This window comes from Glycine max, chromosome 16 (genome assembly GCF_000004515.6).
Source record: "Glycine max cultivar Williams 82 chromosome 16, Glycine_max_v4.0, whole genome shotgun sequence".
NCBI lineage: Eukaryota > Viridiplantae > Streptophyta > Magnoliopsida > Fabales > Fabaceae > Glycine > Glycine max.
Window position 1 is genome coordinate 29,902,749 of NC_038252.2, and position 26,553 is coordinate 29,929,301.

At 33.5% G+C, this 26,553-nt stretch overlaps 2 protein-coding genes across 2 annotated transcripts; one reads left to right on the plus strand and one right to left on the minus strand.

Moving 5' to 3' along the window:
- Positions 1-1,476: 1,476 nt before the first annotated feature.
- On the plus strand, positions 1,477-9,052 carry LOC100781247 (pyridine nucleotide-disulfide oxidoreductase domain-containing protein 2). Its single transcript, XM_003547939.5, has 15 exons — positions 1,477-2,056; positions 2,889-3,068; positions 3,202-3,259; positions 3,995-4,045; positions 4,283-4,365; positions 5,027-5,114; positions 5,561-5,602; positions 5,699-5,773; positions 5,859-5,927; positions 7,165-7,280; positions 7,444-7,556; positions 7,850-7,929; positions 8,118-8,238; positions 8,447-8,513; positions 8,635-9,052. Exons 1-15 carry the CDS (start codon positions 1,635-1,637, stop codon positions 8,765-8,767), a joined length of 1,698 nt encoding a protein of 565 aa, XP_003547987.1. The 5' UTR covers positions 1,477-1,634; the 3' UTR covers positions 8,768-9,052.
- Positions 9,053-9,120: 68 nt separating this feature from the next.
- LOC100781795 (clathrin adaptor complex small subunit superfamily protein) lies at positions 9,121-14,097 on the minus strand. Its single transcript, NM_001255859.2, has 8 exons — positions 13,974-14,097; positions 13,700-13,779; positions 13,573-13,615; positions 13,432-13,493; positions 12,852-12,948; positions 10,829-10,899; positions 10,340-10,431; positions 9,121-9,516 (listed from the first exon to the last, which is right to left on the minus strand). Exons 2-8 carry the CDS (start codon positions 13,766-13,768, stop codon positions 9,450-9,452), a joined length of 501 nt encoding a protein of 166 aa, NP_001242788.2. The 5' UTR covers positions 13,769-13,779; positions 13,974-14,097; the 3' UTR covers positions 9,121-9,449.
- Between the last annotated feature and the right edge of the window lie 12,456 nt (positions 14,098-26,553).

A 26,553-nucleotide genomic window follows, 5' to 3' on the forward strand; every position in this document is an offset into this window, starting at 1 on the left:
TACCTGTCTCGCCATTACAAGCTGCAACACCCTTTGTAGAAATAGATTCTCTTTGCAAATTGTTTAAAAAGGGATCTTGATTGGTAGATAGTTACTAAATGAAACTTTCTGATGTAAATTTGCCTCTATCCTATCATTGAGATAAAAAAAATATCAAACCCGTCAGTAAACACGATATCAATTAGAGGGAGTAAAAGAGGCTAAAAAATTCAAGAAGCAATTTATTGAGATAAACATTATACGATACTCTCCCTCTCCCTCCCAACTGAAATATAAGTAATGAAAAATTAGTGCGTGATAAACTAATAGTAAATTTTAATTTATTCTCTTTTTATTTAATGATAGTATTTTTAAAATACTTTTCATTTAATTAAAATTTTATTTCCAACAAACTTTTCCTTTTTTGTCTTATACAATTAATGTAAATGATATATTAATAGAAAATGAAATAACTTTTTTTATTAAGATTATCAACATTAAATATTGTTAACTAATTTTCTTGATGAGATTAAGTTAGTATTTTTCTTGCTTATATTTCAGTCCAAAAAAAGTATTGTTTATATTGCATTCACCGAGCAAAAGAATCTGAAATACTCAAGAAGAGTAATCTGAATATGAAAAAGATGGATAAAAATAACAATGAGTTGAATTAAAAATAAACCTAAAAATAAAAAAATACTTTTAGTAACTGTATAGAATTTACTTAGTGGGAATTACACTTACATCACTTAGTTTTTTTTGTTAATTATATATTTTATCACCTAATTATGATTGTTTTAAAAATTTATCACTCAAGTTTTTTTTCATAGAGTTTACCATGAAAAATTTCCGTGCATTTTATCATTATGTCTTTCAGTTTCTGTAAATTTTACCAACATGTTAATAACAAAACTACTTGTTTTACAAAAATTAATAACAAAATGATCTCATTTTATTTTTTCTTTAACTTGTTTTGTGATAAGTCAAAAAAATATATATGAAGAAATTGAAATCTTAAATGATAAAATTCATAGAAAAACTTAAGTGATAATAAAAATGAGATGATAAAATGTATAATTAAATCTTTTTAATTATACACAATATTGTAATTTTTTATTCCTAACCTAACACCTTAATGTTTAAAAACATTATCCTACAGTTCCTATACATTGCACTGTCTTGTTTAATATTATGAAAAACATTTCATTGATATCCATATTATATAAAAGAGATTGTTCCTGTAGGAAAAAAAATTGTTGTAAAGACTTAACAAAAAAAGAGTATTATGTGATATTAAAAAAAATTCTCGAAGAGAGGATTAATGTAATTTGCTCAGTAGTGTCAAACATTACTCTATAAGCAAAGCTGTCCAAACCTAGCACTGAACAATAACATTAGGATAAATAAGCATTTATGTAAAACATTAATAAATTGGTATTTGAAATATGAAAATTAAAATTTTATTTTTTGAAAATAAAAAAATATGATAAATTTATTAATCCGATAACTTTTATCTTTTATCATTAATAAAAACACATTCAAAAAATAAATTTATCAGTCTTTGACACATATAATATCGAAAATGACTTATTTACTCATAATATTAAAGCCATTGCACCATCTTATTAACACCACAAACTCCACTAACTGACAAAATGTGGCGAAGGAGCTTCAGCAGCAGCACCGCCGCCACCACCGCGACTCTGAAGGGCAAGAAATGGGACGCGCTGATAATCGGTGGCGGCCACAACGGCCTGACGGCGGCGGCATATCTCGCCCGGGGAGGCCTCTCGGTGGCGGTGCTTGAGCGGCGCCACGTGATCGGCGGCGCCGCCGTGACGGAGGAGCTGGTTCCAGGGTTCAAGTTTTCGCGGTGCAGTTACCTTCAGAGCCTGCTGAGACCGTCCGTTATAAAGGAGCTGGAGTTGGGGAAGCACGGTTTGAAGCTTCTGAAGCGCAATCCGTCGTCGTTTACGCCCTGCCTCGACGGACGCTACCTTCTCTTAGGGCCCGACAAGGACCTCAACCACTCTGAGATCTCCAAATTCTCACTCGCAGATGCTCAGGCTTATCCAAGGTCTTAATGTTTTCTTGCCATATTGTGTGCCAATCAAATGTGTCTTTGGATTCGAGTTCCATGATAAAATGAAAGATAAAATATGATTTTAGTGCATGTACTTTCGGTGTAAAAATTGATATTACTTGAACTTCGATCAATTTGGTCGCTCAACTTTTGAAAAACAGTGATTTTCGTCCATCATCACAACAGTTTTCACCACGAGGAGACACGGACACAACTGTATTTTTAAAGTTCAGGACCAAATTGATCAAAGTTGAAGTTCCGTAAAAAGTTTCACGAAAAATACAGGAACTGAAAAAGTTGCATGCATTTTTTTAAGGTATTTTTGTTATTGTTCTTTAATCAAAATTGAAGTTTGACTTTGGCAGTCCGTGTACTGCCAAAGATCAATTAGAATTAAAGTTTGACTTTGGTAATCTGCATTAACATAGGTTTTCGAGGTGAAATTTCAATTCTGAATTTAAAATAACACCATAAACACGGAAGAAACTACATCTAAATTTTGTTTTGAAGAGTTAGAGTTTGATATAGAGTAGAATAATGCTGTAGAGTAGAAATCACGATTTAAATGGTCCAAAAGCTTTGAATAGATCATTAGAAAAGTTTAAAATGTTATATGTTTAGTAAAAAGTAAATTTACTTGATGCAATTTGCTCAAATATGTGTTGGTCTTTGTTGAATTTGTTCGTTGACCTCTTCAAGGATGTGTATTTGACCACTTTATGTTCAACTTGCATTGACTGTATGTTTGCGATTTGACAAGATTATTGTCTGTCTTTTCACCTGTCTTTTCATTTCATTTTCTTCATACTTTGTTTTTATCTTTCAGATATGAGAGTCAGCTTGAGAGCTTCTGTAAGTTCATGGATCTAGTGCTGGATTCGCCCCCACCTGAATCTGTGCACCATAAATCGTCTATTAATGAAAAACTGAAGAATAAAATACAGAATTCAGTATTTTGGGCAAGTTGTCTGCGGCAGGTGTCTTCCTTGGGGCAAAAGGATATGGTGTAAGTGTGTTTGTTTATCCAATAAGGATTTGTTTTTAGAGCAATGAATTGGCTTTGCCTCAAATGGCAAAGCAGTAAAGAGTGCAAGATAGCGACTAATTTGAAATTGTGAAACTGTTTATTTATTTGGCAGGAACTTTATGGACCTTCTGTTGTCCCCAGCTTCTAAGGTTTTGAACAACTGGTTTGAGGTAATCTTATGGTTTTAAATTTTAATTGCTTTTCATTTAGATCTTCAACCTCAAAGTTCAAACTCTCTGACTTTATCTCTTAAAATTGAACATATCTTCTTAATTCTCTGATGTTGTAGCTTTTGTTTATGTTCATATCTCATGTCTCAGAAGTTTTCTGAATTTCCTTTTATTATTTATTTTTGATATAACACCTTTTGAAAGGCTAGTTCAAGTGTTCAACTAGACACTGGCTGCATGTGTGGTCAAGGAATTAAGATTGCATATTTTCTTGTAACAGAATTTTTTTTTTTTTTTTTTGCATATAATCCTTCTTTCCATTCATGATATATTCTATCCATAGCATTTTTTTTCTCAATATACTATGATGATATCTATTTAATTGTTTCACTGTGTTAAGATCCCATGTCAGCTCAATATATGAGCAAAGTACCCCTTATAATGACTTGGGAAATCCTTTGTCCTATAGTATGGTATTAGAGTCTATCTTAGTTCTAATGTTTGGCCACTTGTAAATGTCCAATCTGGCAAACTGCATGCTCTAGATGTCTAGTCTTGAGTGTGGAGGGGGTTGACTTCGGCAACCTCTCTACATGAGATAGTTTTTAAGGTTGAGTTAGGCCCAATTCGCTCTCAATTCTAATACATTGTTTAATAAATCTTGTAACAAGTTTTTAATTTCTACATATTCTTTCTCTTAATGTGGTAATATTTTGTCTGACATTATTTCTGCAGACAGATGTTCTGAAGGCAACCCTTGCAACTGATGCTGTGATAGGCAGTACAGTAAGACAGTTATCGATACTCTAAAAAATTGCACCATTATATTGTAACCCAAAAAAATGCACCATAATAGAAATATTTTCAAGATAAAGATATACATGAATTTCTTAATCCTTCTTTAAGGGACACAGACTAACAATTACAGTAAAACTATTTTACTCAGTTTTCTCTGATAAAAAATGGCATAGTCAATGTTTCGTCTTTCACTGCCTATATAGTATTTCTATATCTGTAATGCAGGCCAGTGTCCACACCCCAGGAAGTGGCTATGTGCTGCTACATCATGTGATGGGCGAAACTGATGGGGAACGAGGAATTTGGTCGTATGTATTTCTCTTGCTAGCTTGATATCTTTTTAGTGCATAATCAGAATGAAATTCTTTTTGTCAAAAATATTTTTCATATGCTAGAGTGATTTAAAATTAAGTTTACTTGTACTGTTTGGTCTTTGGTGCATATTACCTGAAGATTGATTCTGGAAAAGGAATCACTGATGTATGGCATTTAGTCACCATACAATCACACTATAGTATTCCGTTTATGAGTCAAATCATGAGTTTGACAACCATAACTAAACAAAAGGGCACTGTATATTTTCTTGACAATTTTATTCTAGAAAGGCATTGTGCGTCTGTTTCTTAAAAGCGTTTGCACTGTATTTGAGAACTGTTATTTTATATTGCAAATATTTTAATAGGTGTCCTTGACTCACTCTCATAATTAGTTGTTGAAATTATAGACTTAGGTTTAGAAGGAAAAGGAGTTGATAGAGACAATATACTATGAAATTCTTGAGTAGACAAAATTGAAAAAAGAAAGATGTCACTGTCAATTTTATCTCAATAATATTCTGAAGATATATTCCTGAATAATTACTTCTTAATTATATAGTTGAGGTATAAACTATTAATTTGCTACCCTTTATCTAGAATTTTGTACTGTTCATAAAAAGAGTGTGAACAGCATGCTATTTATTCCATGTAGATATGTTGAAGGTGGAATGGGCTCAATATCCAAGGCTATTGGTAATGCTGCTATTGAAGCTGGAGCTCATGTTGTAACCAACGCTGAGGTATGCTATCAGGAATCTCTATTAAGTTTCAAATATACTTCCTCCACTGTCAGCAGTGCATCAAATTTCACATTCTAAGCAGATTCTGATAGGCTTGTGTCCTCCTTTTTTGCGATCAAAATCTTTCAAATGAAGGCATGCTTGGAATTCAAATAGTTTTTACTTCCTAAGGCATGATTGCTGGTGTGCACTGGTTTTAATCATGTAGTTTTTTTTCCCAATCTACCTGCTGATTGTTGAAAGGACCTTCTTCACTGAAGTTTCATTTGATCCAAATGAAAAGATCAACTTGTGATATCATATAAAAAATAATTTGTTTCATTGAGAAAAAAGGGATAGGGGAATAAATGTTTATTTTCTAACCTCCACATCCCTCTCTCCCTTTCTTTTCTTTTTATTCCTTCTGGGCCCTATCTAACCAGATGTGATATTCTGTATTCTTATAGGTGTCTCGGTTATTGATTGAAAACACTAGCACTGTCTGTGGGGTTAGTGTTGTTCGTGACTTGTGAATTTTCTCAATCGAGTGGATTTTTAAAGGTGGATCTTGGCAATTAAATTTTGTAGATATGACTAACATATAGGTGACTTTGGCTGATGGTACTGAAGTGCATTCTTCAATTGTTTTGTCTAATGCAACTCCATACAAAACTTTCATGGTACATTCTCAAACTAGCTGCAAATTCTAAGTTCTTCGGCACCTACACTTGCCATTAATTTATAGCATCTGCTAATATGAACCAGGAATTAGTGCCCAACGATATCCTCCCTGATGATTTTGTTCGTGCCATTAAGCACTCTGACTACAGTTCTGTAAGTTAACTATTTTCTCAGTTTATGTTTATTTTTTAGGCTAAAATATGTTTGTAATTCCTAATAAATATCCGAATTTTGTGTTTGTTTCTTAATAAATTTTTTCATTTGTTATTAGTCTTTTTCAAAGGGATAATAATAAATGAAAAAAATTATCAGGGAGCAAATACTATTTCGCTAATTTATCAGGGACTAAAAAAAAGGTCAAAGAGCAAAAAACAAAATTATTATTTTATCATGGAGCAAAAACGAAGAAAAAATTTATTAGGGAGTAAACACAAAATTCGGATATCTATTAGGGATCACGGACATATTTTAGCCTATTTTTTAATACCTTCAATCTCTACTGTGTTACTGAACTAGAATGATAGGTAAGATTGAAATCTTATGTAGACAGTGTGCTTTATATTTGATTGCTAATGAAGAATGCCTGGAATTAGTGAATGGGAAAATCACATTTCCTGGAGAAACTTCAAATATTAATCAGATAACAAACTGGGGGGTAATTATGACCAAAAACTAAAGAAAACAAATCTGGGATCGTTATAAACATGAACCTGTGAGAAAAATTTCTCCCACTTTCGTTAAATATGATTACGTTCTACGGGGACAGATCCAGAAATTTTATAAAGGGGGGCTGAAAAAAAAATTCTTCCTTTATAATTGTTTAAATGACTAACTTTTAATAAATAATAATTTTAAAAAAATTATTATTTTTACACAAAATTGAAACTAATTTTTATATTAAATGATGATAAACTTAATTGTTATCATAATAATAACAAACACACAACTAATTTTATACAATTTTACACTAGTTATCATTTTAATCATTGTAATAAAACAACAAATACAACTAATTTTACACAATTTTTTACTAATTAACATTAACCATTATTACAATAACAACATACAAAATTAATTTTATATAACTTTATACAAACAACTTAAAAATATGTATGTATATACATGGAAAGTTGCAGGGGGGGGGGGGGGGGGGATCCAGCCCCCCCCCCCCCCCCTAATCCATCCCTGAGGTTCTGGGCTAGCCCTTTAAATTTTAAAAATTGCAATGGTTAAAAAAACCCGGGAAGGACGGATTTTGATTTGGGGTTAAAGGGTTTTCTTTTCCAAAACCAAAAATTTTTGGAACCCTGGAAAAAAATTTGGGAAATCTTCCCAAAAAATTTCCTCATAAAATGCCATTCTTTTATTTGGTAAATATCTACTGAAACAGGCTACTACAAAACTAAATGTAGCAGTTGATAAATTGCCCGAATTTCGCTGTTGCAAGTTAGATCACCCACATGCTGGCCCACAGCATGTCGGCACAATTCATATAGGTTCAGAAAGGTATGTTAAAATTGAATCTTATTTCATCTATTGTGGATTCATGTCATGCTGTCTAATCAATATCTACATTTGCTTTAACATTATTCGATTCAATATGGACTGTTGCAACTTATTTATTCTCAGAACATGACAGTTTTCTTTTCCCCTGTTAATTTCTATTTAGCATGGAGGAGATTCACTCTGCATGTCAAGATGCAGTAAATGGAGTACCATCGAGAAGACCGGTTATTGAGATGACAATTCCCTCTGTACTGGACAAAACTATTTCTCCACCTGGTACTTGAAACTGTGCGTTTAAGAATGTTGTGATATGTTCAGTTTACTGGAGGAGGTTTTATTACTTTGTTTCCAATGCTTTTGCCATATTTAATATGATGATTTCTTGGCATTGTTGAAGTGACTTTGTTTTTCCTTTAGCTTTCCATTGAATTTCTTTGACTATTGGACCAGAATTGGAGCATTGGCTTCTGTTTCAGCACTCATCTCGTTAATTTATCCGTATCTGATGACTTCATAATCTTTGATATATGTGGATGACATCTAGTTTATGAAATGCGATTTCTTCACAGGTAAGCATGTGATCAACCTGTTTGTGCAGTATACACCCTACAAACCATTGGATGGTGATTGGCAAGATCATGACTACAGAGTTAGTTTGTTTTGGTTGTTCTAGTTGCATTTTTTCTTATGTTCTGTTAGCATTTCAGTGCTTAGAGTTTTTGTTCTACCATAGTCACGCGCTTGTGTGTGCAGGCACCCACTTAATGCTAAAATTACTTGTTGAATATTCATTATGTTGAAGGTGCTTCATTATATCTTATCTATCCTCCTATTCAGGAATCGTTTGCACAAAAATGCTTCAAGTTGATTGATGAATATGCCCCTGGCTTCAGCACATCAATCATTGGTTACGATATGCTGACTCCACCGGACCTTGAAAGGGAAATCGGTTTGACAGGTAACTTTGCCACATTCACCCAAACAAAAACACAAACTTTCAAAAACAAGTGCCAGGAAAATAGCATTTCCTAAGACACAAAATAGATACCTAAGAAACTGAGAAAGCATGAATGAAACTATGCTTCCCAATTCCAATCCCTCGATGTTCTACTAGAAAGCACTTGTACATTGTGACCATTAACATTTTGAAGTGTTCTTTGGGGCAGGAGGGAATATATTCCATGGAGCTATGGGGTTGGATTCCCTTTTCCTCATGCGACCTGCAAAGGGATGGTAAGCTAACTTGAGCTGGCTTGGAATATAATCTTGTTTTAGTTTGACATATAACTGATCATAACCATGCTGTTCCTTCTACTGATAATTACATGAATGTTTTCATTGATTTGGGACTTAGGTCAAACTACAAGACTCCGCTTCGAGGGTTATACTTATGCGGAAGTGGGGCACATCCTGGTGGTGGTGTTATGGGAGCACCTGGGCGTAATGCTGCTCGTTTAGTTCTTCAAGAAGTTGGAGAAAGAACTTAAAGTGGTGATACTGAGTTATGATTCTCACCCAAATGGTTACTGCCTGCAAACTGGCTCGGAAAGATGGCTATGGCTCTTTCATTGGAATTATATGCAGTAACTATTGCAAAATTTGCAACGCGTCAGATAGAAGAATCATCGTGACAATGATTTATCAATTTGGATGAGCTGCATAACAAAGATGCAGAAACCTGTAATGTGGATTTCCGAACACTACAACTTGTAATCCTTTTTGATAATTTGACTGCTGTTCAATGCATTGATTCCAGTAATTACTGTTTGACACAGGACATCCATGGTTGATCATGAATATGAATTATAATGTGTAGGAAAGTATTTATACGCGGTCAACATTTCAAGTAAATTGAATCAATAGATTAACTGAAATTGGGATCAGCTAGGAACAATGAGTGCTAAGTAAAATTGTACACAACATTTTTTATTTATCAACAAGGGTAAGAATCGATCACAAATACAAACTCACCATTAGATCACCAGTAGCAACCATGGTTAACTCAAAACTGTAATTCAGGGTGTCAGTCGTCGTTTCAATTAGGAGCACTCGCATTAGGGTTTTGGACAACTACATCCTATGGACTTCCCTGAACATAGATACTCCTTCAACTTTTGACCCTCTTGTATGTCTAGATGCAGATCCTTCCGGAAGTCAATTGAAATTATATTATCGTGACCTCCAACCAGAAACAGATTTTGGAACAAGGTTGATTGCATTGGATGCTGATTCAAGCCTGCTTTCACGTATAAACCACGTTCAGAAATATACGGGTATGCACACACAAAAATACATATAATAACTGTTTCTCACAAATGTTACATTAAAATGGACATTATGTAAAAAAATAATAATTTTAATTCATCATCATTTCATGTTTAAAATACAAATAAGCTTTTTATAAATAAGGTTAATTAATTATTAGGTTTCTAAACTATTTGAGTTTTTAGTTAGGTTCCTAAACTAAAATTTTGTAATTGGGTCTTTGATCTTGTAATTTTTTTTAATTGAGTCTCTTAAGATTTTTAAAATTGTCACATTGTCATTTTCTGATGGTACTATGCCGCTATAAACTAATTTTAGATTTTTAGGGATTCAATTACAACAATTTTACAAGAACAAGGACCCAGTGACATTTTAGTTTAGAGACAAAATCATTCATTGGCATAGCCTAAGGTTACTACCACACTCATTTTATATCTTCTAAACCTAGCCTAAGGTTACCACCACATTGGCGTAACAATTGGTATTTAGTGTTCATCAATTAAAAAAATATTTTTTTCCTTTAGATTCTGAAGTAGTCCTACTAATTGGTATCTGAGCTCCAATCTTGGAACAATGGATATCAAATCTTGAAGATGATTCCAGGGAAATCCTTTACTTTGCATCTTATAATCCGAGCCGAAGGCTGCTGCCATATTGGCAAAACAATTGGCATTTATGATTCATCAATAAAAGGTCATTCTTTCCTTTAGATACTGAACCAGTTCAATCACAATAATGGACTAAAATGTAAAAAAGAACGACCGTGTTAAAACCCAGATGGGAAAGAAGAGCACCTTGATATTTCTTCAATAGCCTTCATAACCTCGTTTGAACTTGTCTCCAACACCTGGCCTCCGAGAATGATCTCATCTAGTATGGTATGCATCTGCAGATGAACTAATTTTTTAGGATCACATTTATGAAAATTTAAGATGCAGATTTGCTTGGGTTCAAGTATTGACAGCTACTAAGCAAAAGAGTGAAATGGCTTCCCAAAATTGAAGGGCATTTGCAGAACAGCCCAAAATTAGAGAAAAAATAAACATATAAAGGAGTTGTCAATTTCAAGTAAAAAGAATAAAGCCAAATATTTTTTGTTGCTTCAGAATCTAACAAGTCAAACTCAGACTGCAGCAAACTCCAGCAAATTATATAGGCAGCAGAAAATGTTTCCCTAAATCATAATACAGTTTCTAATTCATTTCTTGCTACAGAGGCACATTATAATAGAGTTAATTTGAAATAAATATAAGATTCATAATCAGGGGCACAAAGCATACAACCTTACTATAGTTGAACACGATATCAAGCTCACATACATTTCTGAAGCATTTGTCCAATGTTTCAACAAACACTGAAGGCAGAAAGGAACAAAGTAAGCAAATCAATCCATAAAATTAACAACAATGTAAGAGGCTGCAATAAACAACTGTTAGCACATCTACACAAAAGCCATGCAGAATGTAATGAATAATACATAGTGATAATGCAAATAATTACTCCACCAGGATCCTTGGCACAATATGCAATAGAATTGAAATGGCTTAAGAAAATGACTAATTTCAAGGTTGAATAGACTGTTAACACTTTAACACTATTACCTCCAATACCAATTCTCTGAGGAAAAGAGTCCAGAATGTGAAAAAAGCAAAATGACCTCAAAAACATTTAGCTCAAATAGGAATTCAAATTAAGATTGCTTTAAAGAGTTGTTTGAACCAATTTGTAATTAGGTTGCATAGAATTTTCCTAGAACTTGGATTAAATTTATTTTCTTTCCCTTCAAAAATCTAGAATGTAAATGAATTTACAGAGGGATATTCTTTCACATGCTTATGGTGTAAAACAACAACTAAGTCATATCCCATAATGCAAGGTTGGCTACATACATGGATTGAAGGACATCATTAAAGGGAACCGGCATTAAATGTATTGTTATCTTTTAATCAGATAAACAATTACACCTGTCATACTATTTGTAAGTTTGATCAATGCTAAAAAATTCAGTTAATCAGATGGTGTAGAGTGTAGACAGTTCTCAACCTTGTAAACTTGAAGGTTATTAGATGGTGCATGGCAGATTTTCACTTCAAAAGTTATACATTATTCTGTGCATAGTATCATCGCATATTTGACTCAAGATAGGGGGTGTCAATCATAAAAAGGGCAACCTAGTGGTATAAACCTCATGCTATGAGTTGGTCCAATGAAGGGTCCAACCTCTGTGTGGGTCTATTTTAGGCACTAGGTAGTTTTACCTTGCATCTGCAAGAGGTTGATTCTATGACTTGAATCTATAACTGCCACAACTCATGGCGACAACTCCAGCTGTTGTGCCAAGGCCTCCTTCAAGGGGTGTTGATCATAATTATGTAATTTTGATATCATTCTGTAATTTTCACATGGAATAATTTTTAGGATTAACTTTTTATTATTACAGTTAGTTTTGGGATGATTACAGTAGGTTTGAAGTCCTAAAAGTACAGCCTACCTGTTAATAAAATTCTAGAAGAGTTTCTATCGTCATCTATGTTGTATAAGTATAACTTCTATTAAGTTTTCAAGTGTTAAATATGTTAAATGTTCATATGTTAAAGGATCTAAAACCTAGAACAACAATACTCTAATTCTAACTTCAATCGTCCTAGTCCTCAACCTATTATTGATATAAACTATAAAGAAGCTTCATTGGTTGTCTTTCCCTTCCCTGTATTGATGACATCCATAGAATGGAAATTAAGTCATTTGTAACTATTATTCATAGCAAGTTTGATACATTTTCCTTAAGTTAGTCAACCTAGAAGGAATATGTAGCTGTAAGGATGGTAAAAGGTCAGTATAGGCATGGTTCGATACCTTATAGTTTACCTACTTTGGGAGGAACTTGATGATGTGTATTACAATATCAAAATAAGTAATGAATGATAAAACCAGTACTGCAGCATTGAGTTATACCGCATATAACTAATGTTTAAAATATACCATTTTTATAGATCTTGAGTAAGCACAACAAATTTCTATCCACAGTTGTTCAAAAATCTGTCATTTCATGCTGTTTAAAATTCCCCATTCTTGGATACTATAAAAAATAAAAACATTTTTGCATCCAGTTTTCAGCTAAAAGTTCATAGGTTCTATGAGATACTCAAGACAAACTGACTGATACCCAAGCACACCAATAAGTTGCCATTACTGTGTAACATTATTGAATAAATCATTCAGTAGACTCATCCCTGAAAAGGACAGATCTTTGGGATTTTGATATTTAAACAATGCAGTAAATAGTTAGGTAATACCATAATCTACCTTGTATCAAGTCAAGCATAGCAAGCTCGTTTTCAGAACTATCAAATATGAACATGAAATATAAAGTTGCAAAGTGCTTGTAGACAAGGCGAGAGTCCTGCAGGAAAATACAAAAAATGAATTCACACTTCCTTTCCTCAGATAAGAAAATATGAGATAACAGTATTACTACAAACAAGCCAAAGAATTGCTCAAAAGAGCACACTACAACACAAGTTGGCTATCAAGTTAAGAACACTTTACACTAGCTTATTTGAAATACGAAATCAACAGAGTCTTCAGCACTAAAATTAAAGCATACTCACAATTATGATCACAGAAGTCCTTCTAACTTTAGTTTCAAAACAAGTTCATGGTAATTCAGTTCTGACACTTTCCACCGCCATATGCCAATACAAATTCACACTTACCACAATCTTTTTAAGTAGTATTCTGTTTCGACAAGAAGTGCAAAGAAAAAGATCCCTAATCTCATTTTCCTTTCGTATTTCAATGCCTAATTAATGATATTTAGGATAAACAAATCATGACTCCAACACATCAAAATCACAGGAAGTAGAAAAACGGAAGGACGAAATACCGGGCCAAAGAAGGACTCGGCATCCACAAAATTGCTGACATGTTCAGGTCTACAGCATAAGACTGCAAAAGACACAATGTTGACAAGAAAAGAAAGCAAAAATGCAAAAAGGAAAAACAAATCAATGAGAGTGAGATAAACCTGAAAACACATTGCGAATAGCTTCATGCTGCTTCTCCACAGACTGATCTACCACCACACCAAAAAAATAAACAGTGTGAAAATTGCGTCAATTGAACGATAAATGGAAATGTGAATCGCAAGGGACCTGAAATTGGTAGAATTTGGCGAGACGAGGCTTCCCCTCCGTGTTCAACACCAGCACTGCTTTTATCATCTTGCTTCTTTCTGGAACCAATTAAGCCAATAAATAAATGAATAATGGAATTTTTTTTATTATCATAATAACTCAAATTCAACTTCATAGTTCACAAGCTTGCATCAATGATTTATGAAATTGAAGCAATCGCAAGATAAATACGATAAACTACACGAAACGAGATTTGGAGAAAGAGAGCGATGCAGTGAAATAGAAAACGAACCTGAAATTGAATTGGCCGCACCAGTTCAGTCTTCGATCGCCGATGGGATGTACAGTGTTTTCCTCCGAGGACTAACTGCAAAGTGTGAAGAACGAAATTCTTCAAACGCACCGTTTGATCGAAGATGCCAGCGTATTAGAATTATTATACAGGTTAAGGTTATGCACCAAAAATATACAAAACATACCTATAAAAAATTCTGGTTTAGGAATTAGGAGATGAAAAAAAAATCAACATAGTCTTTATTATTAATTAAAATTTATTAAATACAGAAAAAAGATTTTTAAGTTTAACTTCTTAATTAATACTACTTCATTTCAAATTATACAAGTATTAATAAATGTAATTAATTTATTAGATTTTAAAGAAAATATTAGATAACTTGTTAATGTATGATTTATCTCTTTGATTAATGATTCGTTTACTCTTGTTATACACTACTCTCACTTAGTATTGATTAAGGGTAATATTGGAAAAAAGGATCTATTACAGTATTGATTTTGTAAAACGACATATTTTGTAATAATTTTTTCTATAAAACATCATATAATATGAAAATGGAAGGAGTAAGTTTTTATAATATTTAATAATTTTTAACTAATAATAAAGAATGTTAACAAGAACAATGCCAACATTTTTAAAAAAATGAGATAAAATGAGTTTAAATTTTATGTTTTTGTTTAAACTTGATTTTAATTTATATATTTTAAAATCAATTTTTTTGTCTTTATTTTTTTAATAATTTATGAATTTAATCTCTATTTGTAAAACTTCATAGTATATGACAATAATGCCCCTTTTTATTTTAGTTATTGGCATTGTGCTCTTTCAGAGTCAGTAGAATTTTTCTTGGTTTGACCATTGACTTCGTCATGTCAGTAATAAGTGTCTTTTTAGCTTTAGTTAATCATCCAACATATAGATGTCCAACTAATGACACCATTTCATGATTATGAATGTTACAAATCAATTTCACCATCCAGCCTTGTTCTCCATCCACTGGCTTGCCACGAAATTTGAAGGGACATTCACATTTCCTAGTCCTAGTGTCTCTTCTAACAAATTCTTTCTTCCTACACCTATACTCGCCACTCCTTTCACAGCCAATTAACACAAACGAAGTCCTTCCTCTACTACCTCTGTATGTGTCAAACCTTACAATCACTGCCACAAATCCATTTTCATAAGCAATGGATTGAGCCCACCGCAAAACATCACCTCGGCTGTCAAACACCTACAAACCAATCCAGCTAATTTCTGTTTCCTACAACATTCATTTTACTAAATCACTCATAATCATCAACATTATTACCTGAGAAGTATTAAACGCTTCTGAACAATCGACATGTGGTACATTCACATCACATTCTTCTTCATTTTCATAATTCATATTCACTTCTTCAGACATTATACTTTTATATATCCACTGATTTTCGTTCATCTTAACAATAAATCAAAAGTTTAAACACACACATACAACACATAATCAAAGTATACATAACATACTAAACTATACATAATAACTCATCATTAGTAAAAAGCCAAAACCCTATTTCATTCTACACGTTTAAACAATTCAAATAAAAAATGACAATACAAACAAAGTAATACTTTAAAAACCAAATGAAGCTTTAAAATTTTAAAAATATAACCTGTTACAGATCAACTTGATCCGCAACTTACCTGCGGATCAACTTGATCCGCAATGTACTTTCGGATCAACTTGATTTGTAAGTCTCTTGCGGATCAACTTGATTTGCATGTAGATTGCTTGCTTGCGGATCAACTTGATCCACAAGTTACTTATGGATCAACTTGATCCGCAAGTATGAAGTTGATCTGTATCTTTCAAATTAACACGCAGATCAAGTTGATCCATACATAGATCGTGGATTAACTTGATCCGCACGACCTGCGGTACACCAGAACGCACACCCAACACAAATGTGTACCTCGTATGCCACCAATAACCACCGCAACGCTGAACACCGGTACTTTCACCTTCACTGAACCTAATCGAGGGCAACGAAACGAAGAACGGCGAAGCACTGCGCACGGAAGAATGCCACCGATGAAGAGAATGAGGAAGGAGAGAACGAGGAAGGAGAGAATGAGGAAGCATTGTGCCGTTATTTTTAAATATGTGTAAAGCTTTTTATTACATGCAGGGGTAGTTTAGGAATTTTTTATATTTGCTGGGTGCACCTAGCAACTCCCCAGATAGGATTAGAGATAGCACGAGAGAGATGGACGCATGGATATTTGAGACTTATCAGACCTAATAGTAAATTTGGGTCCTACAATAGAATGGTGTGAGTGTGGCAGATCCAATTAGATCCATTTAGAAAAGGAAAATTATTTAATTTTTTAAATTTGTCATTTTGTTTAAAATTTTAATTTAACATGATCTAATTTTATCTAATATGATGTAATTTTGATTGGATCAATTTTTTGATTTAATTATAGTTTATTTTTTTTATAAAATATTAAATAAATGATAATATATAATAGATATAATAAAAATCAATGTAAAATATCAAATATTTTATTTACATACCATTATATAACTATAGGCTTAAATATAATTTTTATCCATTTATTTTACTTAATTCATAATATTGGTCCATTTATTTTACAATTGAGACAATTGATCCTCTTATTTAAAAAAATATGTAATTTTAGTCCCTTATTTTAAAATATAAATATTTGGTTTTCATATATTAGAAAATTTGTAATTTTAGTTCTCGTAGATTATAAAATTTATAATTTTGGTTTAATATTTAGTTTTGACTACGCTTTGTATCTTTTAACTTTTTTACTTTATAATTAGTTAAATTATTTTTTGATGATATCTTAAATGAATATAGTAGGTTTAGGATTCTATTGAAAAAAAAAGACAAAATTGAAAATTTTAGAAAAATTACAAATTTTTTTAAATTGGAGAATCAAAGGTCTCAATTTTAAAATGAAATGATTAAAATTGTGGATCAAACATGTGAATACCCAATTTTATCCTAGTGTATTTTTATATTTTAAATGAAAATTATTTAAAACATTTTGGCAAAAAAAAAAAAGAAGAGAAATGATAGAAGATGTGATAGTTACAAGAAGACTTGGTCACAGGAAGATATTTCAGTTACACCAGAGCAATGTCATTCAACTAAAAAAAAAAGTGATTACCTAAAGATAAGGTCATAAAATTGCAAGCCTAAAAATAAGAAGATCATGTGAAAAAAAAGAGCGATTATCATACCATTATTCAATCTATTTTTTATACCATTATTCAATTTATTTTTTTTCTCTTATATGTAATGTGATGTGGGTAAAAAATAGGAGTAATAAATAGTATACTAGGAAAGAATCTAGTTTTAGTTGTAAGTTTATTTTTTCTCTTTTATTCTTTTTTTAATATTTGTTCTATTTTGGGCTTTAATATGTGCATGATGTGTTGTTGATCTAGGATTTCAATGTTTAGATGTTTTGTTTTGGTTTCTGGTTTGTTCATTTATGAAATAAAAAAAAGTTAATAATATTTCATCAATTTAAAAGTCATGTGTTATACCTTTTGGGATATTAATTAAAATTTTCTCCCATTTGGTAATTAAAAAATGTCCCATTTCCGTGGTTTCCCAAAAGGAGTAGATAGATAAACTTGGAAAGAGAAAATTAAATGGAAAAATGTTAGGGAATTTATGTTATTACTAATATAGCCTTGGTAGTTGTAACGGAAAGTTGTTAACTAAATTTTGTAATTGGTTGTTAGTTAATTAGTTACTTGCTACAAATGGTAGTAGTTAGTCAAGTTACACAGCTATTGTAAAAAACTATATTATTGAATCCTCCTTATTGTAATTGATATCTAGAGCTTTTTTTCTGGGGGAATGGCTGAAGCCATGCACACTCAAGCATCACTGAGAGAGATGGCAGAAAGATTGGAAAATTGTATTGATGAGAAAATGGAACTAAAACTGGCAGAATTAGCAGGCTCACTGAAGCATACATTGAGTGAATCACTCAAGATGGCAGTGGATGAAAGGCTGGCCGCCAAAGACAAGGAGGATGTCAGCTCTTCTTGGCAAAATCGGGCAATACAAGGGTGTCACGATGGCAATGGGGCCTCAAGTGATCGATTTACACATTATGCTGCTATACTAGGTTACCAAGAATTGAGTTTCCTAGATTTAATGGGGATAATGTGAAAGAATGGCTATACCAATGTGAAACTTACTTCTTGATGGATGAAACCCCTCTAGAAGTTAAAACCAAGTTAGCCATCATGCATTTGGAAGGAAAAGCCTTTAAATGGCATCATGCATCTAGGAAAATTCTCTGGTCTAAACACCTCCCTAGTTGGGAGGAATATGTTCAAATCTTGACTGAAAGATTTGGGGATGCTTGTGATGATCCCATGGCTAAGCTAATGAATTTGAGACAGAAGGGTACCATTAGTGAGTACCATGAGCAATTTGATACAATCATGACACGATTGGATTTACCAACAGACTACTCCTTAAGTTGTTTCTTGGGAGGGTTTGAAAATTGAGGTGCAAATGATGGTTCATATGTTTCAACCCCAGTCAGTGATGAAAGCATATAACCTAGCCAAAGTGTATGAATCAGCGGCTATGCAAGGTACTGCAGCCACACTACCTAGCAAGAACAAATCTACAGTCCCAATCAAATCCTTGTTGGGACCCAAACCACTAGTAGTAACTAAACCAGAGTTCATGAAAACCAAACCAAGACTCACCAAGAATTTGACACCAGCATTCATGAGTGAAAGAAGGGTCAAAGTGTTGTGTTATTTCTGTGATGAGCCATTTTTTGTGGAGCATGGCTTGACACACAAGAAACTACAAATTCAATTCATGGAGGTTGATGACATAGAGGAGGACACTGTTGAGATAGAAAACCATGCGGGGGAAGTTGCAACACATTTTGAGGAGGCACAAATCTCTGTCAATGCCTTGACAGGGGTTCCAAATTTTAGAACCATGTGTGTCATAGGGAGATACAACAAAAAGCCTCTACACATACTTATTAATAGTGGCAACACCCATAACTTCTTAGATGTCCATGTAGCTGCAAGAATTAGGTGCAAGATTGAAGATCTTAAACCTCTCGTAGTCATAGTGGCAGATGGCACAAAAGTGCAAATATCTTCAGTTGTATGAAATTTTACTTGGGTAATTCAACATACCACTTTCACTTCAGATGGCATGCTGATTCCCCTAGGATGTTGTGATATAGTGTTGAATATTGAATGGATGATTACATTAGGGGATATCACTTGGAATTTCACCAAGTTGAGTATGGAATTTATGGTTCAGGGCAGAAGACATGTATTAAAAGGTTCTAATCCAAGCAACTGTAAATCAGTCAAGAGCCCAACTCTTGACAAAATAGTGAACAATAGTGTGCACTTGTCTATGATCCAAGTAGGGATTGAAGATGGAGTATTGTAGGCATTAACAACTCATGCCACTAAGGTGGACATTCCTACTGCTATTGAACGGATTCTATGCCAATATGCAGATGCGTTTGTGACACCTACACAACTACCACCAAGTAGAGGTGGGCATGATCACAAAATCCCTCTCTTGCAATCTACTGAACTAGTCAACAAAAGACCTTATAGGTATGCCAAGCAACAAAAGGATATCATTGATAAGATAATCCATGAGATGTTGGACTCAGGAATCATTCAAACTAGCAACAGCCCTTTGTTAGTCGTCATTTACGACTAACTTTTGTATTGAAAAGTCTCATAAAATTTATATATTTTTCCTAATTTATAGTTCTTTTTGTAGGATTGTACATTTTGTAGGATTGTACATATTGTCAATATTGTTATGTTTAGTTTAACTTTGCTCAGTATCAACTCTTAGATGGGTTACTTAAAGTCTAATATGTTTTTTTTCTTGTAGAGATACCTATTTTCTTTTGATATAGTTGAGTACTTCTTTCTTCTGAATTGAGGTAGAAAAGTCTAAGAGATTGTGGTGTTTTAGAAGTTGTTCATTTTGATGATCAAATAGAAATTGAGGGCCAAATAATCCGTACATTCTTTTTTCCACGAGATAGTTATACAACTTGCACATTTCAAGTTATTATGTTTAGTTGGTGGAGATTGATGTTGTGCCAGTTGCACTTGTCATGAAGTGTTGCTTGCTATCAAGCTCATGACACTTAAACTAGTTGTTGCTTGCAAAAGCTTCAAGTTGTTTACAACATTGAGGCTGGAGCAAGTAGTGATTGTTGGCCAGTTACAATTTGATTATACCTCGCCAATGCCCTTACTCTAATATGGATATGATATAATGTTTATGAGTTTGGCAAGTGTACCAAATTGTCCAAGTAATAAATCTCGGAAGTCCGAGTGTCGATTTTCACAGGGATTTTGTGTTGTACTTATTTTAAATACTTTTCAATTTACAAGGATAAAAAATAAATTAAGAGGTAGAGTAAAAAATAGGAAGGGATATTCGTAAATAATAACATCAAAGAATTTAAGAACAAAATAATTAAAGAGAAAATTCAATGGATGCGAATGTTAGGACCTACCGACCTAGCATGCCTTATTTGCCTAGGATGTATGAGTTTATGATTTTCTGTATCAATGTCATGAGATCTATTCTACTCACATCTATCCATTTACTTGCCCCTGATAACTCACGATGACAAGCCTATTTTATTTACCTATCTCCCAAATGCCTTTGAAAAGATTCAATAAATAAAATGCATGAGGATTAAGTTCTAGATGTTTGCAGAAAATGCATGGGCGTAAGAAATGCCACTCTATGTCTTGCAATGATTTTCTTATGAAATCCTTTCTTTTTGTTCTATTAGTGATTACCCTCTTCCGAGCACCTAACCCCTAAAACTGATGCATGCATATTCTCTTTAAATTTTATTAGACGTTACCTTCTCCCGAGCATCTAACCCCTAGAAGAATGTAAAGATGAAAATGCAAGATAGAAATAGAAAGGATAATAGAATAGAGAAAACTTGGAAAATAATCCTTTTGCATTGGTAAATCTGAAGTACACCATACATCGTTTGGCTTTTTAGGTCTGCCTAGGGGTTTAGCCACTCATGGTCATGGGGGCTTTACAATGAGAGGGATGAAAGAAAGAAAATGATAAAATAACAAAAGAGAGAAGAAAGGGGGAGTTCTCAGGCTTTGGATAGTAGTAAGAGTGCTTTGAGACTTGGTGTGTCTTTTCCCTTGGTCTGACTCTCTATTTATAGATGTTGAAGTGAACTTGGGTCTTCGTATGCTCGCTTAGCATACCCTTCCTGGCATAGCGCTCGCGCTTAGCGAGCTCCTCTCGCTTAGCGCGTGTTGTTCTGGCGTTGCACGCTAAGCGTGACTGCTACTTCTCATGTTTGCTGCCTCGCTTAGCGCCTGTATCTCTCGGTTCGCTCAACACAAGTTGCGTACTCAGCGTGAAATTGGGCTGAGCCTTTCTTCTTTTCTTCGTTATTTTTCCACCTTTTTGCTTTTTGCCACTCTAGTTTTTATATATGCAGCTAGGATTTACAAAACATCAATTCTTAACAAATTAACACAAATAACTGCTAAATAATTAATTTTAAAAACCATTTTTGCTTTATTTTCTATTATCAAAGTACAATTATTTAGTAGTTATCAAAATCCCCCAAATTAAAACTTTGCTTGTCCATAGGGAAGTCAAAACAAAAGCAGGCTTTGAATGTTCCAACACTGTCAATGGCTGCACTTTCTCAGATTCTTCTAACTGGTCATTTCTGCACTTGTCATATTCTCACAATGGAAGCATGGAAAACATCAAGATGAAAACAGTTAGTCTAAGAAATCAATCAAGTCGGCTTGCCTTACTTTCCTCACAAGGCTAGTGTTTCTCTCTGTACACAAGTGTCTAGGGTGAGTGTTTGAATTTTTACGACCTGCAATTAAGATTCCCAAATTTTGCACTTCATCTCAGTTAAAGTTATTCTTACTTACATTTGGTGGATCACTAAGGACTTTTATTGGCTTGTAATGGGGCCTAGCTAAACAAGAAATCATGGTTTTTCTGGGATTTCAAAAACTTAGGGTTATAAGAGAGCAATCATCCTTAGAAAAACTTTCACTTATTTTGCCTAGGCCTTTAATTTTCAGCCTTTATTATTCTAGCAACACTTTTCTTCTTAGCGACACCTTTCTTTTTTTGCCCTTATTCAAAACATTTTTTTTTAGAAAGGAGTACTTCGGGCTTACAAATTTATGACGGTGCCCTATTGTGTGCTACTCTACTTTTGTGAGGCAATTTCCCTAGCAATTCCCCAAATTAAGGACTTATTATGACTTGAAACCCTTATTCTTTCTTAGAATCCTAAAACAAGGTCAAGGATATCAAAATTAGGCTCATGAGTTTATTCAAACAAATCATAATTAATTTTGGCTTAATAAGGGTGTAAGGGATAAATTCATCTCGGGTTGGCTTTTTGGCTGAGTAGCTAGAAAAAAACAAATATGGCCTTGATCATATCCACCTCGTGTAACTAATCTAACAGTCTAAGAATGATGCAAAACTAAGAACTTAAAAACAGACGTTCTCTCGCAATTAAGTTCACACAATTCACCGGGACAAGATAAAGTTATTGACTTACCAGACCATGATCTCTTTCCATCAAGCTAACCTTTTCTCTTTTTGTGATTCATGTTCCATGCTTGACTGACTTTTGCTTCTAGAAAACCACTATTTTCACAATTGTCATGTAGCATTTCAATTGTTGAATCCTTTCAGAAAAAGCTTAAAAAGTGACTTCACAAGTTATCATGCACTTATTCAATAAAAAATGACCAAATTTAAACCACTTGTTAACTCGTTGGCAAATGTACCAAATTTGTTACAAGTAGTAAAGTACTCGAAAGTTTGAGTGTCGAATGAATCCACAGGAACTTTGTTTGTACTTAGATTAATGCAAACCCAATTTACAAGCAAGAGATAAGAATTTTAAAATAACAGATAAAGAAAGATATTAGATAAGATAAAAATATAAGATAAAAAATAAAAGATTTAAATTAAAATATTTAAAGATAAAAATAGAAGATAAGAAAAGTAAAAGATAAGAGAAAATAAAAGATAAAATAAAGATAAGATAAGATAAGAAAAAATAAAAGATAAAAATAGAAGATAAAAATAAAATAAAATCAGAGTGTGATAATGTTGTTGAGACCTAACCTGCCTTATCTGCCTAGGATGTATATTTTATGATTTTTCTTTATCAATTCAGGTGATTTTATCCTACCCACATCTGTTCATTTACTTGCCCCTGATTTCTCAAGATGACAAACATATTTTATTTATCTATTTCCCAAATTCCTTTGAAAAGATCCAACAAATAAAATGCATGAAGTACAAATTCTAGATGTTTGCAAAAAATGCGTGAGCATAAAATTATCATTCTATGTCTAGCAATGACTTTCTTATGAAATCCTTTCTTTTATTTATATTAGAAGTTACCCTTTTTCCGAGTGTCTAACCCCTAAAACTAATGCATGCATGTTTTCTTTAAATCTTATTTAGAAGTTACCCTATCCCAAGCGTTTAACCCGAATATAAAGATGAATAATGCATGAAAAGATAAACAGAAAAGATGATAGGAAAGAAAACACATGATATTGTATTGATAAATAGTGAGTACATCATACCTCGCTTGGCTTTTAGGCCTACCAGGCCCTAACTAAGGGGGTTAGCCTCTCATTATCTGTTAACTCGTTGGCAAGTGTACCAAATTTGTCACAAGTCGTAAAGTACTCAGAAGTTCGAGTGTCGAATCCACAGAGACTTTGTTTGTACTTAGATTAAGGCAAACCCAATTTAAAAGCAATAGATAGATAATTTAAAATAAAGATAAGAAAATATAGGAGATAAGATAAAGATGTAAAAGAAAAGATAAAAGGTTTAAAGATTAAAATAGAAGATAAAATATTTAAATTAAGATATGATAAAGATAAGAGAAAATAGAAGATAAAAGATAAGATAAAAAAAATAAAAGATAAAAATAGAAGATAAAATCAGAATTTGATAAGGTTGGGACCTGACCTGCCTTGTTTGCCTCGGATGTATGAGTTTATGATTTTTCTTTATCAATTTAGGTGACTCTGTTCTACCCACCTCTGTTCAATTACTTGCCCCTAATTCCCCACGATGACAAGCCTATTTTATTTATCTATCTTACAAATTCCTTTCCAAAGACTCAACAAATAAAATGCATGAAGTATGAATTCTAGATGTTTGCAAGAATGCATGGGCATAAAATTATCATTCTATTCCTAGGAATGATCTTCTTATGAAATCCTTTCTTTTTGTTCTATTAGAAGTTATCATATTCCGAGTGTCTAACCCCTAAAACCAATGCATGCATACCTTCTTTAAATCTTATTTAGAAGTTATCCTCTCCTGAGCGTCTAACCTCTAACAGAATATAAAGATGAATAATGCAAGATGAAAACAGTAAAGATAATAGAATAGAAAACACCTTTGCATTAAATAGTGAGTACATCATACATCGTTTGGCTTTTAGGCCTGTCAGGCCTTAACTAGGGGTTTAGCCACTCATGTCTGGCCATTGAGGGCTTCACAATGGATGTGGGAAGAGTGAAAGAAAGAGAGAGTAAATGAAACCCCTAGGAGAGAGAGTTTTGTGGTGTTGTTTTCTTTTGCTTGGCTTGACTCCCTTTATATAGTTGTTGTAGTGGGCTTGGGGTTGATGCTAAAAATCTTCCTTTTTTAATATTTTTTATATCTTTTGGATTTGTTTTGCTTGTAATCATATCTTCTTGAGACTTCCTGATATTTTGGATATTTTCTTGATCTTTTTTTCTTTTAATCTCTCCTTTTCATATCTGCAAGCCATAAATAAGAAAAATATCAAATCTTCATATTTAAGCTAAAGATAACTGCTAATGTGTGGGTTGTGAGACTGCCTCTTTGGCTTGACTCCATTTTTATAGTTGTTGCAGTGGACTTGGGCCTAATGCTAAAAATCTTCCTTATTGATATTTTTGATATTTTCTCAATCTTTTTCTCTTTTAATCTCTCATTTTCATATCTGCAAGTCATAAATAAGAAAAATATCAAATCTTATCATTTAATCCAAAAATAACTGCTAAATAAATATTTTCAAAGATATTTTCAATATATTTTTATTATAAAAATAACTCATATTTAACAGTTATCACTACTAGAATTAAATTACTGAAATTAAAGTAAGATAAAAACAAAAACTAAAGACAAGAAACATAGAGAAACAAAAGAAAATAAAAGAAGAATCCTGATAAAAAAAATTAGGTCTCAATCTTGTGTGGGCCCTGGATCCCAAGCTCTATGAGCACCACTAATGCCCGCAACATAATTATCCTCATCTTCAGCTTCGGAAGGCTCACCCCCTATCAGTAGAGGGCTGGACTCCTGGCCATACGACCTGCTGAATCTAGGCTTCTGGTGTCGTGAGAAGTTGGTCCATCTTCAGGTAAAGAGACAGTCGATGTAGGTCCTAGATGATGATTTGTTGTCCCTGATATAAGGATCGGAGCATCTGGCTGTGTGTGTCTGGTGCAGATGAAGTGGATTCTTGTTGATGATGCGCAACCTGTGAAGGTGGTGAGGCGTCAGGCACGACCAGCTTGGTCCTTTCAGATGGATTCCTGCTTCTCAGTTCTTTACAATTGGTCCCCTCGGCATGAATGTGTCCTTCACGATCTAATTCTTCCAAGCAAGACCTTATATCCTTCTCTTCTTCACTGGGTAGACAATTCACAACATTAATCAGAGCTTTATCTAGTGAAGTGGTTTGGAGAATATCAACGTCTTCTTTATCTACCTCCTCCACCTTGAAGCACATCCTATCTTCCCCTAGGCATTTAATTGCTTCAAAAATGCTGAAGGTTATATTTTGGTTGTCGATACTCATTTCTAGATTGTCATTCCCCATATCTACCACGTAGTTGACAGATAGAATGAAGGGTCTGCCTAGGATAAGAGTAATTTCTGCATCTTCTTCTATGTCTATGATAACAAAATCTACCGGAAAGGTAAAATGGCGGATTTTGACCAGGACATCTTCCATTACCCCGTATGGTCTAGTGATTAATCGATCTGCTGACTGGAGCGCCATCTTGGTAGGGTCTATCTTCAAGTTTCCAATTCTCCTACACATTGACAGGGGCATCAAGTTGATGCTTGCCCCTAAGTCAATGAGAGCCTTCCCTATGGTGCAAGGGACTATCACGCTTCCGAGGTCTTTGAATTTTTCAGGCAACTTCCTTTGTATCACTACACTGTAGTTGCCTCCCACCATAATGTTTTCATTGTCAATGTAATTCCCCTTCTTGGTGAGGATGTCCTTCATGAATCTGGTATAGAGCACCATCGGTTGTAAGGCTTCCCCAAATGGCATGGTTATCTCCAGCCTCTTAAAAATCTCTAAGAAACGCTTGAAGTAGCGCTCCTTATCCTTCTTTGATGGAACTAAAGGATATGAGGGCTCCTTTAGAGGGACTGCTAGCTCTTTTTCCCAAGATTAAAGTAGTGTTGTTCGCCGACTATAG